We start from the raw sequence: 18,072 nt of genomic DNA, 5'->3' as shown, positions 1-18,072 counted from the left end.
TTCCTATCTGCCCATTGATACATAATAATATTCCCATTGATATATAATAAATAATTCTAAATACTCATTTGAAAATGAATAAAATATATCTGGAAATAAAAATAAAATTAGTATAGTTCTGTATTTGTAATTATCTCAGATCTGCTGCCTTGCTATGTAGTTACAGATCATCTCCTGGCTTCCAGAAATAGGTCTGGGGAAGCTCCAGCGGTAGTAGCTGTGTGATCCCAAGTAACTCCCACTCTTCGCCTCCCAGAGTTAGCATTAAATTAAAAAATCCATGCCAACTGCTTAATCCAACGTGTGGCATATACTGAAGACTCAAGTAAATACTAAGCAGTACTTTTATTAGCATATGCCCAATACATAAAAGACTCTATAAATATTTGTCAATGAATGAACCTGATCAAAATGTTTAGCATAACAAAAATGGGAGTCCAGCTAACTCCTATGGCCTTTTTTTTTTTTTTTTTTTTTTTTTTAACGTTTATTTATTTTTGAGACAGAGAGAGACAGAGCATGAACGGGGGAGGGGCAGAGAGAGAGGGAGACACAGAATCGGAAGCATGCTCCAGGCTCTGAGCCATCAGCCCAGAGCCCGACGCGGGGCTCGAACTCACGGACCGTGAGATCGTGACCTGAGCTGAAGTCGGACGCTTAACCGACTGCGCCACCCAGGCGCCCCTCCTAAGGCCTTTTTAACAATACTGACAACAACCTGTTGGTAGGAGCTGAAGTGGGAGGGGCCTGTCTGAAGGTGGGCCAATATGAAGTAATTCCAAACCATGGCATTCATAAAAGGATTATAAATGCAAGAAACCTTAGAAATGTGGTGAACTCACAGTTACAAGGAAATGACTATGAAATACATTGTTTTGATTCTGTTGTATCACCCAACAAAAGGTGGAAACTACTAGGTGCTGACTGAAATATGTAATTACCATTCAACTGCTATGTACTGAGAACTTACTATGTGCCTAACCCAGGGAACTACTAGTATAATAACAAAGGAAACATTTTACCCACATTTAGAACCAAAGATCAGGTGTCTTTATGAATAGTATTCTCTTCAAGATAAAATGTGGCTTCTCATTTACCACCTTCCCCTAATCCATACTTTGCTCGATCCAAATGTCATCATCATATTTCTTTATTCTCTCAGAAATAATCACTACTGCCTACTCCATACCAAGAACGTCTAAAGCGAGGAATTCAGCAAGGTTTAAGGAAGTTACAGTCGTGGAGTTAACAGTCTAGTTCAGGAAACAAATATTAAGGAGAAATGCAAATATTTATAGAAAGGTAACCATGTTAAGTGCTATGAAGGAACATACCAGTATATATGGAACACATCTAGTAAAATCTTGGGGAATGGGGGTATGCCGGTCACAAAAGGATTCTTGAGGCTGTGGCATTTAAGAGGTGACCAGAAGAATAAGGTGGGGGAGGAAGGATGGGCCACAGAGAAGTGCAGGTGGAAAGGTAAAAAGCAAGAGGGATAAAGCATGAGAATGGGCTGGAGAGCCAGGCTAGGCCTGTTCAGAACTCCAGATAAACTTGATGCTTGTACATTGAATTTTGACCAATTATTTTTCTTTATCCGTAGAGCCCAAGTTGACACGCAATGACCATCATCTCCATCTTATAGTACTCATAAATCAAATTAATATTACTGTACAAGCAACTCATTAGTTGCCCTCTACACCACTGACCTATCAGCCAATGCTACAGAAACCACCTTTCATTCACTCTCAACCAGGGGCTTAAATGTGGGGGTTGGGGGACAAACCATGCAGCTGGCAAGTCCAAGGGAAAGAAGGTAATTTAAAAAATGATCCAAAAAGTAGGCTTCTAAATCCAACATTTTACTAGAAAATAAAGAATAAAATCATCTTAAGAAACAAGAAATTATTACAACAGGAAAGACATACAGGGAAATTAGTCATAAATTAATGGAGATGTTTAGAAATAACCAGTTTTCTTCACTACACTGCAACAGACTGTCTACACATGTTGTTCATTTCTTAGCTTTCTCATTTTCATGGCGCGCTGTTAAGTGCCATTCTCTATCATTCATTTCATCTTTACTGTGGGATCCCCACCTACTCTGCACAACTTTTCATTTACCCTAGTGTTCCCACCAAGATCCACTCCCATCCCCTTCGCAACACAGGATTCTCAAAATACGCTCCCTTGGGTCAATAGGATTCCCTAACTTACGCCAAGTTACACTGATACAGCCAAATAATAGGCACCTTAGAGCATACAGGGTACGGATACAATTTTTTCAAACCCCTGCAATGGATCTCCATTTTACTTAGGGTAAAAGCCAAAACCTTTACAACGATCTTCCATGTTCCACACCTTCCTGACCTCACCTCCCACCCCGTCGCTTTACTGAATCCTCTCTAGCCACACCAAATCCCTTGTCCTTGCTGTTACGGAAACATTCCAGGTACTCTCTGGTCTTACAACCTTTGTCCACACTGTTCCTTCTGCCCAGAAATGCTTTCCCCAGATATCTAGTTGGCTAATTCTCCTGCTTCCTTCAAGTCTTTGCTCAGCTTTTCCCTTCTCAACAAGAACTACCCTGAATAAAGTATTTACGTGATACATATTCAGGGAAAGTGTGTTTTGAGAAAAAAGATGGAAACAAAAATTATATACAAGACAGTAATTTAATAAATGTTGAATGGTGACAACATCAACACATGCAGAGAAGTCACATCATATCAAAAAGATAGAATTTCATTAAGATTCTACACTATATACAAAAAGCACCAAAAGTGCCATGCATGAAACAGTGTTTGGCATAAATATTCCTAGTATCTCAAAATCAAAATTAGGAGAAATATCACCAGCACAAAGGATGTACTTTGTACTACAAAGGAGATGAGACAACTTCACAAATCTAAACTATTATCCAGTTTTTCATGCTATTGAAATTCACGACTTAAATCCACATGCGACGGAAATAGACGGGTGCATAATCTGGGTCACATGATGGAGGAGGGGCAACAAATAATATAAAAGAAAGAGGAAGGAGGTCAGGGAGAGCTAAGGGAGGCAGGAGATAACCAGAAATGAGCAAGTTAAACTTAGGAAAATTTTGGCTGAGTATCAGGTATGAACATCCTAAGATATGAGATTTTATTATGAAAAATGCCAAGTACAGAAATACCACTACCTGAATAATTTAAAGATGCTGAATTGAGCATAAAGGTATAAGTTAGATGCGTACAGGGCCTATTCAGCAAATAGCTATTCCAAGGAATGGAACATGGCTACCATTCTAAGGCTCTCTCAAAACTTGTTTTAAATAATTAAGAGTATGGCATTATCCTTATCACAAAACTATTCTGACCATATCATCCTGAGTAAAAGATTGCGTGAGTAGTGTCAAAACAAAAATTTAAAACATTATCTTCATGAAAACTACTTAAATTGATCTTTTAAAAACTTCTATCATTGCTTAAAATGCTTACTGAAAAACACCAGAAATAAAGTTTTATACGAACATATTTCAATGGTTGTCTAAAACGTTGTAATAAAAAGTAGACAGAAAATCTTTATCTATAGTTTTTATTTTACTCCCTTTCTTCTTCCTAAATGTATGTTAACAAAAAAAACCCTCAAATGATCTAGACAAAAGCTTTTAGCTCAACACATAATTGCAAGAAAATTACAATAATTGTACCAATTAAAATAATCTTGAATGAACAGTATGTCATCTTAATGTTCCAATGGTTTATAGAGGGATCTACTTAATTAGCTGAAATTGCTTTCTAGTGTTAGTATCAAATGTCATTTGTTAAAAGTTGAACAATTTAGAAAATAATTTAACAAAGCAATTTTACCAAACACCAAGAACCAACATTTTCTTTTTCAGCTGAATAAAGCAAGCAGATGTGTCATCAAATTGCTATAAAAATAAATGAGGCTTTTTATGGATTAAAAAATAAATTTTACTACTAGCGTTAAAAATACTATTTTCTGATTGTTTTTATCAAATCAGATTTCTTTAATAAAATAAATGAATATCAATTATATACTGCTGCTTTTGTCTGCTGTAAATAAAACTTTTTATTATTCAAATGACAAGCAATGGAATCAAAGAACTCAACTATGGGTAACTAGAAATAGTCAGCTAAATTATTCTAACATATTCCAATATATGATCTTTCAATATGTTAATCAAATTGTCTTCCTATAGTTTTTCATTCCAAATCATCTTAAAGTCAATTATTAAGTCAACTCCTTAATGAAGTCTCGAAGATTCTTACTACATTGTCTTTTTCTCTTTTCCTTAGACTAGCTACAAAATATTCTTTGTGTTTGTAGGCATATAAAACACACTTTTTTCTAAAAAAAAAAAAAAAAAAATCTAAAAATCCCCCTGAATCCAACCCATTAATGGATGCCAGGCCCACCTAGTGCTGAAGTCTAAAATAATGGATTAATTTAATAGCAAAACAAACTTCTAATTATCTCATTACATCTCCAATATAGAATTGGAGATATATATTTACTTGAACAAAATATTCCCCCTACAAAAACTCGCTCCGAGTTATTTTTATTATATGATGAAAAATACTCCATCAAAAACATTTCTTTGTGGGAATGCAAGCTGGTGCGGCCACTCTGGAAAACAGTATGGAGGTTCTTCAAAAAACTAAAAATAGAACTACCCTACGACCCAGCAACTGCACTACTAGGCATTTATCCACGGGATACAGGTGTGCTGTTTCGAAGGGACACATGCACCCCCATGTTTATAGCAGCACTATCAACAATAGCCAAAGGATGGAAAGAGCCCAAATGTCCATTGATGGATGAATGGATAAAGAAGATATGGTATATATATGCAATGGAGTATTACTCGGCAATCAAAAAGAATAAAACCTTGCCATTTGCAACTACGTGGATGGACCTGGAGGGTATTATGCTAAGCGAAATGAGTCAGAGAAAGACAAAAATCCTATGACTTCACTCATATGAGGACTTTAAGAGACAAAACAGATGAACGTAAGGGAAGGGAAACAAAAATAATATAAAAACAGGGAGGGGGACAAAACAGAAGAGACTCATAAATATGGAGAACAAACTGAGGGTAACGGGAGGGGTTGTGGGAGGGGGGATGGGATAAACGGGTAAGGGGCACTTATCCCTCTTTTCTTATACAAACAGTATCATGTTGTACACTCTTACACACTTTGCTATTTTCACTTACTATATCCTAGAAATTCCTCCATGTAAATCACAGAGTTTTTCTTCATTCTTTCCTACGGTTACAAAATACCCTATCATGGTGCTTCAACCAATGTTCTTATGTAAATGTTTATTTATTTATTTTTGAGAGAAAGAGGGGGTAAAAAAAACACAAGTGGGGGAAGGGCAAAGAGAGAGAGGGAGACACAGAATCCAAAGCAGTCTCGAGGCTCTGGCTGTCAGCACAGAGCCCGACATGGGGCTCGAACTCACAAAGCGTGAGATCATGACCTGAGCTGAAGTCGGACGCTTAACCGACTGAGCCACCGAGGGGCCCCCCCAATGTTCTTATATAAATGCACACTTAAGTTGCACAACTTCTTGTTTGTGGGGGTGTACATTCAGAGTAAATGACTGCTGGATTGAAAGTAAACATACGGGTACTTGTTCACAACTGTACCTCCAGCATCCAGAAGCAGGACCCACAAATAATAAACACTTAATATATTTTTGTTGGATTGAACCGAAAGATAAATTTCTGAGGGCTTTAAAGACCTTTTATTCATTTGCACAACCCTCGTGCTTCCGTCTCCCGGGGACCCAGACTTTAACCACTCCCCACCTCCGTCACAGGACACGCAGAGGACCCAGTGGCTGGGGGCTTCAAGCCCGCAGCCCTTCAAATGTGAAAACTTGATCAGTGTTTCTGTAATCCTGAGATACAGTGTACTTCGAAGCAATATACTCAACTAAAGGAAGACAAAGAGACTGACTTGAGTCCTCTTCTGTACCCAAGCCAAAAACTGACATGAACTATGTTTACTCTTTTACTGGGGGTGGGGTGCTGAAAAATGTAACAACTGTTTTTACGAAGGTAAAGGAAACTTGTAGAAAAAAAATAACGTATTACAGCAATGCCTGCTTAATAGATCCGTTGTCACTGCAGTAAATGAGACGATCTGTATCAACCATCTTATGTGTTAAATAGAATATTCGTATCTTGTGACATTCTAGAGAGAAATGGAGAACACAGAAATGTAACAACTTGAGACACTTCATCCTCATCGTAAGATGCCCGTGCCTTACATACTCCAGACAACTCTACAGCTGAAGAAAACACAGCTGACCCTACCGCGCTGTGCGGGGCAGTACCCTTCGCACGTGGCTCTGGAGCCAGGGACCCGGCTCTACCACTCAGTGGCTGTGAGACATTCGCTACGTGACTTGCCTTCTCTGGGCTTCAATTTTCTCATGTGTAAAACACGAACAATAACACTACTCCACAGACTGCGAGAATAAAAGGTGTCAAAACGCAAAGTGTTTAGAACAGTGGCGGGCACAGAAGCGATCTGTGGACTCTGAGACACCTGGACTGAAATACCTCTGCTACTCACGAGCTAAGCGACTTTGGGACGTTAAACTTTCCGAACCACAATCTTCCCTGTTGAGGACGTGGAGCCGCCCAGCCACCTGAGCTTCACAGAGCTTCGCGAGCACTGAGGCTCCTGGCGGAGAAGCCGGCACTTGAGGAAGGCAGGCTGGAGACACAGACACCAAAAGGAGAAAATGCTCACGATGAGCAGTCTCTCCTCCTTCCATGAGGGCCCTGTGACACGAGCAGCTCTCCTGCGGCCACAAGTTCAAACTTCCCGAAACCAAATACATGCTCCAGGAACAATACCGATTCAGACAGGCTCTAAGAACCCTGTTTCTAGTCCCTGAATGAAGGCTTATTCTTTCCTCAGACATATTTTTATTGACACACAAATAATCACCATTGCTCAAGGATAAGACGAAGTCCCAAAGGACTACCTGTCCATGCTAACTGGCGCTTTGGGTGAACAATACACCATGTGACAAATAAACCCCATTACGTCGGGATGAGTTGTTAGTAAGAAGTTAGAGTTTCCAAAGTTAAATTGTAATTGTTTAACAATAACTGTGCTCATCTAGCAAACGCTCGTTACACATTACACGACACCTGTTACGATGCAAAACTTACGAAATAAAACAACGTTTTACTGCACGACCAAGGGAAAAGCCAATCTTGTGTCTCACGGGAAGAAGAGACTCTCTCAGATACCAGACAGCAGATACGATTCCATGCCACTTCTCCACAGCCGGCAGTGATTATGTGTCACTGCCACCTACTGGAACACCTACTTGATATAGCACACGGTTTACACAACTACTTGAATTTAGTGTAAATTAAACAGCAAAAGCAGGAAGACCTCAAATCTGTACACTAACACTACAGCCGTCCTCCGTAAGCCTAAAGCTAGTTATTTACCTCAGAAAACATGACATAAAATATCTACATGAACAATGGGGATGAACAACAAAGGAAAACTGCATGCTGACGATACTTCAAGAAAAATTTTTTGTAATCTTCAAAGTTTTAATATATGAACTATACACTAAACGCTTTGTTAGTGTTTCAATTATATTTATAATAATCGTTTCAGTTATACCAAGATTTGTGAAATTGTATAGTTTCTTTCTACCACCTTTTTTCTAACAGATAGCTTACTCGAGCAGCTCTTGGAAACTCTGAAGGTATGTTCTGGTGAACAAAAAGGATTACAATTTCATTTGCGAATCTGACAAGAAACTGTCGACTCTTATAACTTTACATGCCTGACATTTCACTGAGCCTAAACTTCACGTCTTTCAAGAAAAAATTAATCAATTTCTTATCAGAAGTAAAAACTTCAGAAGTACTTCAAATGACTGACTATAAAGGAACAATAAATTGCTTTATTGTTTAACGCAAAGAATGTTTTCCAACCCGTATTCACAGTTTCAAAAACTCTCCGGACCCAAAACTGAAAATACCTGCACTAATGATTTGAAAATGGAACCTCCTTAATATTCAATGAAGACTCTTAGAATAAAAAATAAAATGGAAACAAATAATAACATTTCACAGTTTGCATTTCATATGTATAAATACATAAAACTAATAGGACTATTAATTCAACTTTTTTTACTGTGTAAGTTACACTGCAAAGGGAAGAATATACTCAACTACCTAAGTTATAAATTTTACATGAGATATATACCTGTGCTAATACAACTCCAAAATTATAATGCAATTAATGAGAATGGTTAGTTGAATCCAGAAGTACACATTTCATGTATATTATTTTGTATTCATTTTGCTTTATTTGCATTAACATTTTTCTGAAAAGTCAAGTTAATCCAAGATAAAGTGAAACATAAAGAGGTCGGACAACGTACCTTTCATAGATGGTTTTCAGTGTCATTTGATCTGGAATCCCTTCAGTCTCTTCCAAATATAATATGAGCCATGAAGTTCGGTATGGCCACTGCTCAGTAAGATTGATCCAGCTAGCAAGCCTGTCCCAGTTGAAACTAATCTGATTGGCTCTCAGTAATCGCCCTTTAAAAAGTATGAAAACAGTTTTTTAAATTCATAGATGTGTAATATTATACTAAGCAAAACATTTAGCATATTCACAAATAATTTGAATCTTTAAACATTGCAATTTAATTTACACCACAAATTTCAACCTAGTATTTATATGGCTTCTGTAATCCAAAGAGCTGTACTGGAAAACTCCTAGGGATTAAACACAATTCTGTTTAATCCTAAAGTAATTTTTGCTGTGTCATTTGCCACCAGTGCTATATACTGCTTTGACCACATACCTGTAGGCAAAACCTTTCAGAACTATGTGTCAGTCTCAACAATCAGACAACAGAACATCAATGAACCCATCATGGACCTCATCCTCTAAAGAACCGTCTAAGTTGGTAGGTATATGATATAGTGTATTAAAAGGTGATCGGTTCTATGGGGTAAATTAATAAAGCAAGGAGTGTCAAAGAAAGAAGTGTAATTTTATCTAAGACGAAAAAGGAAGGTCTCGTTGAAAAGCTGACATTTAAGCAAAGAGTTAAGACAAGACGAGAAAGCCCGTGATGCATCTCTCCAAAGAAAGATCATTACAGGCAGAAGCAGAAGCCCTTAGGCAGGAGCATGCCTGACATTTTCAGGGAAGGGCAAAGAGGTCTGTTAGGGATGGAACAGGAGAGTAGAAGATAAGGTCAGAGGTCGGAAAAGAGGTGGAGAGAGAGAGATCAAGAGGGCCTTGTAAGAAACTGTAAGGACTTAAGATTTTTATTTTCAACAAAATGGAAACATAATAGAGTTCTTAGCAGAGAAACAAGATGATTGGTTTCTATTTCAAAAGGTCACTGTGGCCGCCACATGGAGAACAGACCACAGAGGAAAAAGTAGCAGCAGGGAGATGAGTTAGGCCACTGCTACAATTAATACAGATGAGACATAATGATGCGTTGGATAAGGGTAGTATGTTACAAATGGTGAGAAGTGGTCAGATTCTGGATTTAGTATGAAAATAGAGCTAAAGAACATACTACAGATTGGAGGTGGCATCTAGAAAACACATATCAAGGGGTTTTTTTGCCCAAGGAACTGGAAAAAGAGTTGGATTAACTGAGATGGGAGTCTATGGGCAGATTAAGTTTGGGGCAGATGATCAAAAGTTCAATTTTGGACATATTAAGTATCAGACGAATATAAGACACCACTAGATATCAAGTAGGCAACTGGAAAGCAATAAGGATGAAGATATACGTTTGAGAATCATATGTACATGGTATATAAACCTTTGGGACTCCATGAGATCACCAAAGGAACTGGTTTAGATTGAAAAGCAAAGAAGCAATGACTGCACCAGGGGTATTCCAAAGCTAAATGGTAAGGGAAGATGAGGTTTTTATGGCACTTATTGTTACGTGACTTTTTATATCTTTCTGTCTTCGCCAATAAGTCAAGAACTTTACCTTGTTTGCTGCTTACCTCCATAATACCCAGGCCAGTATCTGGCATATCTAGACACTCACCGTATATTTGTTAAATAAGTACATAAATATTATCGATAATACACTAGAACATTTCCACTGTAGAACATAATCAATAAGGTTTGAGACCTCACTTAAAGGGATTTAATTACCAAAATTCTTGTACATATACTAGACACAATCTCACTTGCAATTTAGTTCAGAGCATGTACCCCAACCTTCTTAGCATAAAAGCAAATTCCAGTGTAACGATCGTAACAGAGTGAACACTAGCCAATATTACCAAGTACTATTCAATGTCATGCCAAGAAAGAAATACATACTTACAAACTAAATTATAAGTATTTACATTTACATGTAAGCATTAACATGGTGAAGAGCAGAATTCTTTGCAAAGAATTCAGTCACAGGGCAATAATCTTCAATTTTATTTTCAATATTTAAATATTTTCAATAATTAAATAAAAAATCTTCAATATTTTTTATTTAAAATATCACTTGGGGGCACCTGGGTGGCTCATCAGTTAGGCGTCTGCCTCTTGATTTTGGCTTAGGTCATGATCTCACAGCTCGTGGGACGGAGCTCCACATCAGGCTCTGTACTGACAGCATGGAACCTGCTTGGGATTCTCTCTCCCTCTCTCTCTCTGCCCCTCTCCCACTTGCATGTGCACATGCACATTCTCTCTCTCTCTCTCTCTCTCTCTCAAAATAAATAAACATTTAAAATAAAATGGCATTTGAAAACTAAAACAATAGACACATGTAAAATCTGAATTTCAACATTTTAAATTATAATTAAGACATCCCATGTTCATGGATTGGAAGACTTAATTTTGTTAAAATAGCAACATTACCCAAAGTCATCTACAGATTCAATGCAATCGCTGTCAAAACTCCAATGACTTTTTTTTTGCAGAAATAGAAAAATCCATCCTAAAATTCATATGGAATCTCAAGAGACACTGTAGAGCCAAAACAATCCTTAAAAAGAAATATGAAACTGGAGGACTCACACTTCCTTATTTCAAATCTTACTACAAAGCTACAGTAATGAAAACAATGTGGACTGGCATAAAGACAGGCATACAGACCAGTAGAATCGAATAGAATAGCCCAGAAATAAATCCTCATATGTATGGTCAAGTGATTTTTGACAAGGGTGCCAAGACCATTAGGTGGGGAAAGGACAGTCTTTTCAATAAATGGTGCTATGAAAACATGCAAAAGAATGAAGTTGAACCCTCTACCTAACACCATATATAAAAATTAACTCAAAAGGGATCAATGTCACTTAAAACAATAAAACACTTAGAAGAAAACATAGGTCAAAAACTTCTCAACACTGGATTTGGCAGTGATTTCTTGAATATGACACCAAAGGCATGCAAACAAAAAGCAGACAAACTGATCTTCGTGAAAATTTTTAAATTTTGTACGTGAAAGGACGCTATCCACAGAGGAAAAATACAACCCACAGAATGGAAGAACATAATTAAAAAACACATATCTGATAAGGGATCAATAGATCAATATCTACAATATACAGAGAACTCCTAAAACTCAACAATAAAAAACCCAAACAACCCAATTCAAAATGGACAAAGGGCTTGAATAAACATTTCTCTGAAGAAGATACAGGAATGGCCAACAAGCATATGCAAAAATGTTCAACATTGTTAATTAGGGAAATGCAAATCCAAACTACAATGAGATACTATTTCTCATGTATTAGGATGGCTACTATCAAAAAAAAAAAAAAAATAGAAAGAAACAAGTGCTAGCAAGGATGTAGAAAAATTGGAACCTTTGTGCACTGTTGGTGGAAATGTAAAATGGCACAGCCATGGAAAACAGAACAAAGGTTCCTCAAAAAATTAAACATAGAAATGCCATGTGACCCAGCAATTCTACTTCTGGGTATATATCCAAAAGAACTGAAGGCAGGGTCTCAAAAAATATTAAGATATATTCATGTTCATAAGAGCATTATTCACAATAGCTAAAACATGGAAACATGGAAGCAACCTACATGTCCATCAACAGGTGAATGGATACGCCAAAATGTGGTACAGACATACAATGGAATATTATTCAGTCTTAAAAAGGACTCTACGTGCTACATGCGACAACATGGTGAATCTTAAAGGCGTTGTATTAAGTGAAATAAGCCAATCACAAAAAGACAAATACTGTATGATTCCACATATATGAGGTACTTCAGGTAGTCAAATTCTGTAGAGACAAAGTAGAATAGTGGCCGCAAGGAGCTGGGGGAGGGAGGAAAGTGGGCAATTATATAACAGGTATAGAGTTTCAGTTTTGGAAAATGAAAACAGTTACGAAGATGGATGGAGGTGATGGCTGCCCAAAAACATGAATGTATGTACCACCACCAAAGTGTACCCACAAAAATGGTCAGGACAGTAAATTGTTATATGTATTATATTTAACACAATAAAGAAGAAAATAGCATTGAAAATAAAACAGAAGAGCAGCATACAAAATCTGAATGTCAACATTTAAATTATAAGTTGATTATGCTCAGTCATACAAATCAGCATAAAATTACCTTCGTACAAAGAGAAACATTAAACCTGAGGTGAAATAAAAAATTTTTTAAATCAAGTTTTAAAAAAACAGTGCACAACTGATGATTGATTTTCACTGTCAACGTTAACATAGGTTTCATTAGGTACACTCAATGCAAACCAAAGTGCTATACAACGGTGTGGACGTATGAACACGGCACACCCTTCTGTCTCTGAAACTGAACTGCTCTGCTGATGTGTTAAAGTGTATCACCCACCATAAGACAGTAAGAAAAGTTACCTGTCACAGAAACAATATTAAGCAATCTTCTCATAGTCTGAGGACTTATATCACTGAACCAGTCCTCAGTAACCAGCAGTTTCGTAAGATCGAAGGACATCTGCCGAGTGATGGTCCTCTGCATCTGCCTTCTTCGGTAAGTATCCTGAAGGAGTCAATCACGAGGAGAATGAACCAACACTTGTCTGAGAACTTAAGGCCTTTTGAGAAGTTAGTATATGTTTAGGATGACAACAGAAATAATCCAAAGGGGAAGCTTGTACAGGAATAATAGGCATTATTATTATTAGTCTGAGGCCGAATCTTCACAGAACAGTTATAAAGTAATAGCAGCAGCAAGTGCATCAAATGCTGTGTGTTAGCTTCAGATGTATTTTGATTTATGGTTGTACGGTTACAGAAAATCAAATGCCTTGAAGATTGCAATAAGCAGAATTATGTGAAGAGGATTCAATCAAACTCTTACAGAAGTTCCATCTTATTCAGAGTTCCTGTAGGAACCCGGAAATAATAAAGCAAACAACCTTCTGTCTAGTTTTAAGGATTCAGCATTTTCATGGTGAGGTAATGTTTAAATGTGTGACAACTACCTTCACATCTGCGTAAGAATTAAAGGCACCAAGGTGGGCAGAGTGGGGTAGAGAATCCCTTCGAATCCGAGGAGGAACGGGCACAACAGAAGCGAGCCCTCCTCTGAGGTCAGGAAACGAGGCAATGGTGGATGCGAGCACACGGAGCCCGGATGGCCAGACTCCCAGGAGACAAATTCAAAATGCTGAACTATACCCTCCTCTTAATCTGGTGCCATCAGTTGTCATTCGTGCTAATTTTGTATTCATACTTGTGTAGGGTAGAGACATGAAATCAAAACATCAAAATACCACTGAAGACACATTTTTTCTATAAAATGTCCCAAACTGTGGATTTGGATTTTTCTCTTCAGGAAAAGAAAAGGGTGCCGGTGCCGGCCCAACTCAGCCGTCCTTCAGCGGCACTATCGCTGTAAGTTACTGCAAGCGGACATCTTCCTGTGATACTCCCTCGATCTGTACAAAAGAGGGTTCTAGAAATGGGGCGGGACAGGGAAAACAAGAGCGTTCGAGGAGAAACCCAAGGTGGCCGGGCAGGACACAAAATCACTACGTGGGTGGAAAGAAAGGGTCACAAGTCACAGACGCTTGGGAAGGAGGAAGGCCAAGAGGAGGAGCACGGGGCGCTTCCTCCCGGACAGCGACGGTGGCAACAAGCACCCGGGACGGACACAGCCTGACGTGGAACGAAACCCTGGAGGAGGTCATCTGGGGAGCTTTCAAATCTCACTGAGAGATCCCGATTCCGCGGGCCGGAGGTCCGGAAGGGCAGCTGGGGACAGGTTAAGAGAGGACAGGGGCTGCTGCACACTGCACAGCTGTGATGGGCTCCAGGGTCAGGCATTTCCTCAAAAACACCTGAAGCCGAAAGGAAACTCAATAATCAAATGTATCTGCTGAGCTGAATGCACCGTCTACAGAAGATAATTGAAGCAGCATCACCCTAGTTCCATTTGAACAACAGCAGTACAAACATTTGGCTCAAAACAAATGGCATCTTACCCGTCTATTGAGGGCTGTCTTGCTACCAAGTTTAGTCATCTCTCCAAGGCTGTTTTGTGAAACTCTTCTGTCAGCATCTTCCTGTATCCCTTAAAGAATTTGTCGAGAGAGCATCATTTGTACCAAAATTCTATCGTACGCGATATTCAAAGAGAAGTGAAATACTAACAATACTTTTCAAGGTAAAAGGCGAGTCACCACAAAAACTACGTAACTACTTCAAACCCAAAGTACCTGCGAACTTGATCTTTACCTGCAGTATCTGGGCACGGAATGTCCCCATTTGTTGTTGAAGTTACAAGAAATTTTCTTGCATTGCTCAGTCCACGACTATTAAGGAAAACGGGTAAATGAACTATATTGCGCATATAGTCGTGTCCATTTATGTTTGAGTCACGAAGCACGCTATTCAGGTTCTGGTTAATTGCTTTTATAATAATATGTGGATCACTTGCAAAAATGGCAATGAATGGGCCTTTTGAAAACAGAACTCGGACCTGTGGTAGAAGACATGTGTATTTATGACATAAATTTCATACTATCCAAAGTAACAAAAAGTCTCTTCCACATCTATCCTTTGGTGACTATATTTTTAAATACTAATTTTTATTAAAATATTATTCCATATGAAAACAAATTTCACTGAAGTCTTAATGTGATTTTTTCCCATCTGACAATTTCTCACCATCTGACCGTGATAAAACCTTCAAAGAAAATAATTAACCCTGTCCTATTTTAAAATATTTATGGTCTACATAAAAGGAAAGATCAACATACAAGAGAAACAGTTGTGAAAACACATGAGGTGCTGGCCACACTGGGCTCTTTCCACAGTCATGCACCTCACAGAGCCACCGATGTGCCCTACTTTAACACAAACTACAAGTTCTGCGGGCTCCCTACTGTTGTCTCTGAGTCTAACCACAACTGGAGTCACACCATGGACTCTACAGCTACTCTCTTCATTGTCTCACACAGCCATTAGGCCAACATTGTTTCAATCTGTTTGTGACGAAACACTGACTGGCTATGCTTCTACACTAAAAAAAAAAGGCTGTTTCTACAAAAGAAAAAGTACTATTCCAATTCCATTTGAGAAATTCACGAAGTCATTCAGCTGCTACGTATGTGACAATCAGGAGTCTCAAGATGACCACGACATACAGTATCTAGCATCTGGAGCACTTTGTCCTGCTCACAGGCATCTAGTCCGTCGATGATGACCACCAGCCTCGTCTGGTTCTGAGTGAAGCTGTCGATGGTCTTCGCCATCCTGGCCATCAATTCCACTTCACACTTAAGGACCTGCAGGAAAGAAAGGATAGAAGCACCGAAGGCATGAGAAATTGAAGCACATTTCTTAAAGACACTGAGAGAAACTCAGGTGACAGGAAGAAAAGAAATCCGAGGTCCTCGCTGCCCGTTGTGGCTCCACTGAAACTGCAGCGAGTGCCTCACCATTCATCAAGTGACTACATAAATTAGAGCATTTCACTCTTACAAGGGACATGGTCACATCCACTTTAAAAGGACAAACTGGGTCGAGTGACTTACTTGCCAAGATCACATGCTCTGAAAGTCAGAAGGCTAGGAACTGAATGCAAATTCAAAGGATTCACGCTACACTTGGCTCCTGATAGCAAGTGACCTTGATGACAGGAAGGGGCTACAGATATTGTACAAAGTCCCTTTTGGTTCTAAAAGTATGGTCCTCTTTTATTTAATTTTTTTATTAAAAAAAATTTTTTTTAATCAGGGAACCTGGGTGGCTCAGTCGGTTGAGCGTCCAACTTCGGCTCAGGTCATGATCTCACAGTTTGTGGGTTCGAGCCCCGCGTGGGGCTCTGTGCCGACAGCTCGGAGCCCGGAGCCTGTTTCAGATTCTGTGTCTTCCTCTCTCTCTGCCCCTCCCCGACTGGTGCATGCACACATTCTCCCTCAAAAATAAATAAATAAATACATACATACGTGAATTTTTTTTTAAATTTCTTTTTAAGAGAGAGAATTCGTGCAAGCATATGAGCCAGGGAGGGGCAGAGAGAGGCAGGGGACAGAGGATCCCCAAGTGTGGGGCTTGAACTCATGAACCATGAGCTCGTGACCTAAGCTGAAGTCAGACACTGAACTGACTGAGCCACCCAGGCGCCCCTTTATTTTCTATGTTTTAGTGGTGCCTGCTTCCTCTACCGGGCTCTGGGGAGCCCGTATCATCAGGCAGGACACTTGTTACTATTAGGCAGGTGACCTGTAGAGCAATCTCCTAACTCCTAAGAGTATCTTATAAAAGTCTATTTTATAAAAATCTGTATTGTTTTCATTTTTTCCACTTTAAATGTACACTTCCAAAGGGCAAATCAGGAATAACACTAAAAACAAGGGCACCACCGTGACCCTTAGAGAGCCCACTCCCTAAAGCCCCACCATCATGGTTAGGGGAGCACACTCACACTACAATTACCTTCTGACGACCCATGAGTGCTTTACCTTCATGAATCCTTCGCTTTTCAGCTTGTGCAGTTTGGAGGCGGCATTATGGAGGCGTTTCCTTTGAGAATTCAGGAGAGAGTCCAGCACCTGCCACCACGTGCGACAGTTCAGCACGAGGGCCAACCCCACTATCGACGCAATAGATATGAGGACGGCATTCACTGTCAGATGTTTTGGGTCAACTCTGAAGATAGCCAGGAGAGTAATTCCAGCAATAATGCAGCCAAAGATAAAAAGGAAGATGACAAAAGATGGGAGGCAACACGTTTTTTTCCATTTCTTTTTGCCTGTAAGACAACAGACGGTTTTAACAATTATTTACACACCGAGTGTCTAGAAAGTCCTAACCATTGCAGTCATGGCACAGGGATTTCTGATGTCCCTTCATGTTTTCACGGAAATGCCCTGAACGCTCATCCCATCCTCAACCCCGACACACACACAAAGACGCAGGAGGGACGTCCTACCCTGTGTATCTTCAGTCTTGAATACTCGAAAGAGCCTGGTTGCCAAAAAGCCAAACTCTCTCTCACAAGCATCCGACAGAGTCGCGATCATTTCAGCCATCGATGTTTCTCCGCCTACACTGGACAGCCTGTTGTAATCTGTAAACAAAAACCTTGGGGGGAAAAGGGGAATAAACTGTTACTCAGGTATCTAAAGAAACAAATAATTTCCACATACATCATCTCTCTATCACTTACCCTACATTTTCTTAATGTCCCTTTTAAAATACTGTGTTTAAAATTCTGAGGAGGGGGGCGCCTGGGTGGCTCAGTCGGTTAAGCGTCCGACTTCGGCTCAGGTCATGACCTCCTGGTTCATGAGTTCGAGCCCCACGTCCGGCTCTGTGCTGACAGCTCGGAGCCTGGAGCCTGCTTCGGATTCTGTGTCTCCCTCTCTCTCTGCCCCTCCCCTGTTCTCACTCTGTCTCTCTCTCTCTCTCTCTCTCTATTCTCTCTCAAAAATAAATAAAAAATAAACATTACAAAAAAATTTTTTAATAAAATTAAGTTCTGAGGAGGAAAAAGGACTTGTAATTAGGGATCGACCACTTCTAACATCTTACATACTTGTCCCAGGAAAAGGCAATAACCAAAGC

At 39.3% G+C, this 18,072-nt stretch overlaps 1 protein-coding gene across 15 annotated transcripts in view; it reads right to left on the bottom strand.

Moving 5' to 3' along the window:
• Positions 1–18,072, bottom strand: part of KIDINS220 (kinase D interacting substrate 220) — a 99,203-nt gene that overhangs the window by 39,206 nt on the left and 41,925 nt on the right. For 14 of the 15 annotated variants that reach the window (XM_053891175.1, XM_053891176.1, XM_053891178.1 and 11 more), the window contains exons 16-22: positions 17,438–17,589; positions 16,968–17,257; positions 15,648–15,788; positions 14,737–14,980; positions 14,484–14,572; positions 12,892–13,036; positions 8,449–8,611 (exon numbers count right to left, since the gene is read on the bottom strand). In XM_053891175.1, coding sequence (XP_053747150.1) covers positions 8,449–8,611; positions 12,892–13,036; positions 14,484–14,572; positions 14,737–14,980; positions 15,648–15,788; positions 16,968–17,257; positions 17,438–17,589 — 1,224 coding nt within the window. Of the gene's footprint in view, positions 1–1,448; positions 6,219–8,448; positions 8,612–12,891; positions 13,037–14,483; positions 14,573–14,736; positions 14,981–15,647; positions 15,789–16,967; positions 17,258–17,437; positions 17,590–18,072 lie in introns of those variants that run through there. The other variant, XM_053891180.1, reaches the window with a different exon arrangement.

Source organism: Panthera pardus, unplaced genomic scaffold, assembly GCF_024362965.1.
Source record: "Panthera pardus isolate Hobbes unplaced genomic scaffold, ASM2436296v1 HiC_scaffold_26, whole genome shotgun sequence".
Taxonomy (NCBI): domain Eukaryota; kingdom Metazoa; phylum Chordata; class Mammalia; order Carnivora; family Felidae; genus Panthera; species Panthera pardus.
Note: the sequence above shows the minus strand (reverse complement) of the source record. Positions and strands in the feature narration are given on the sequence as shown.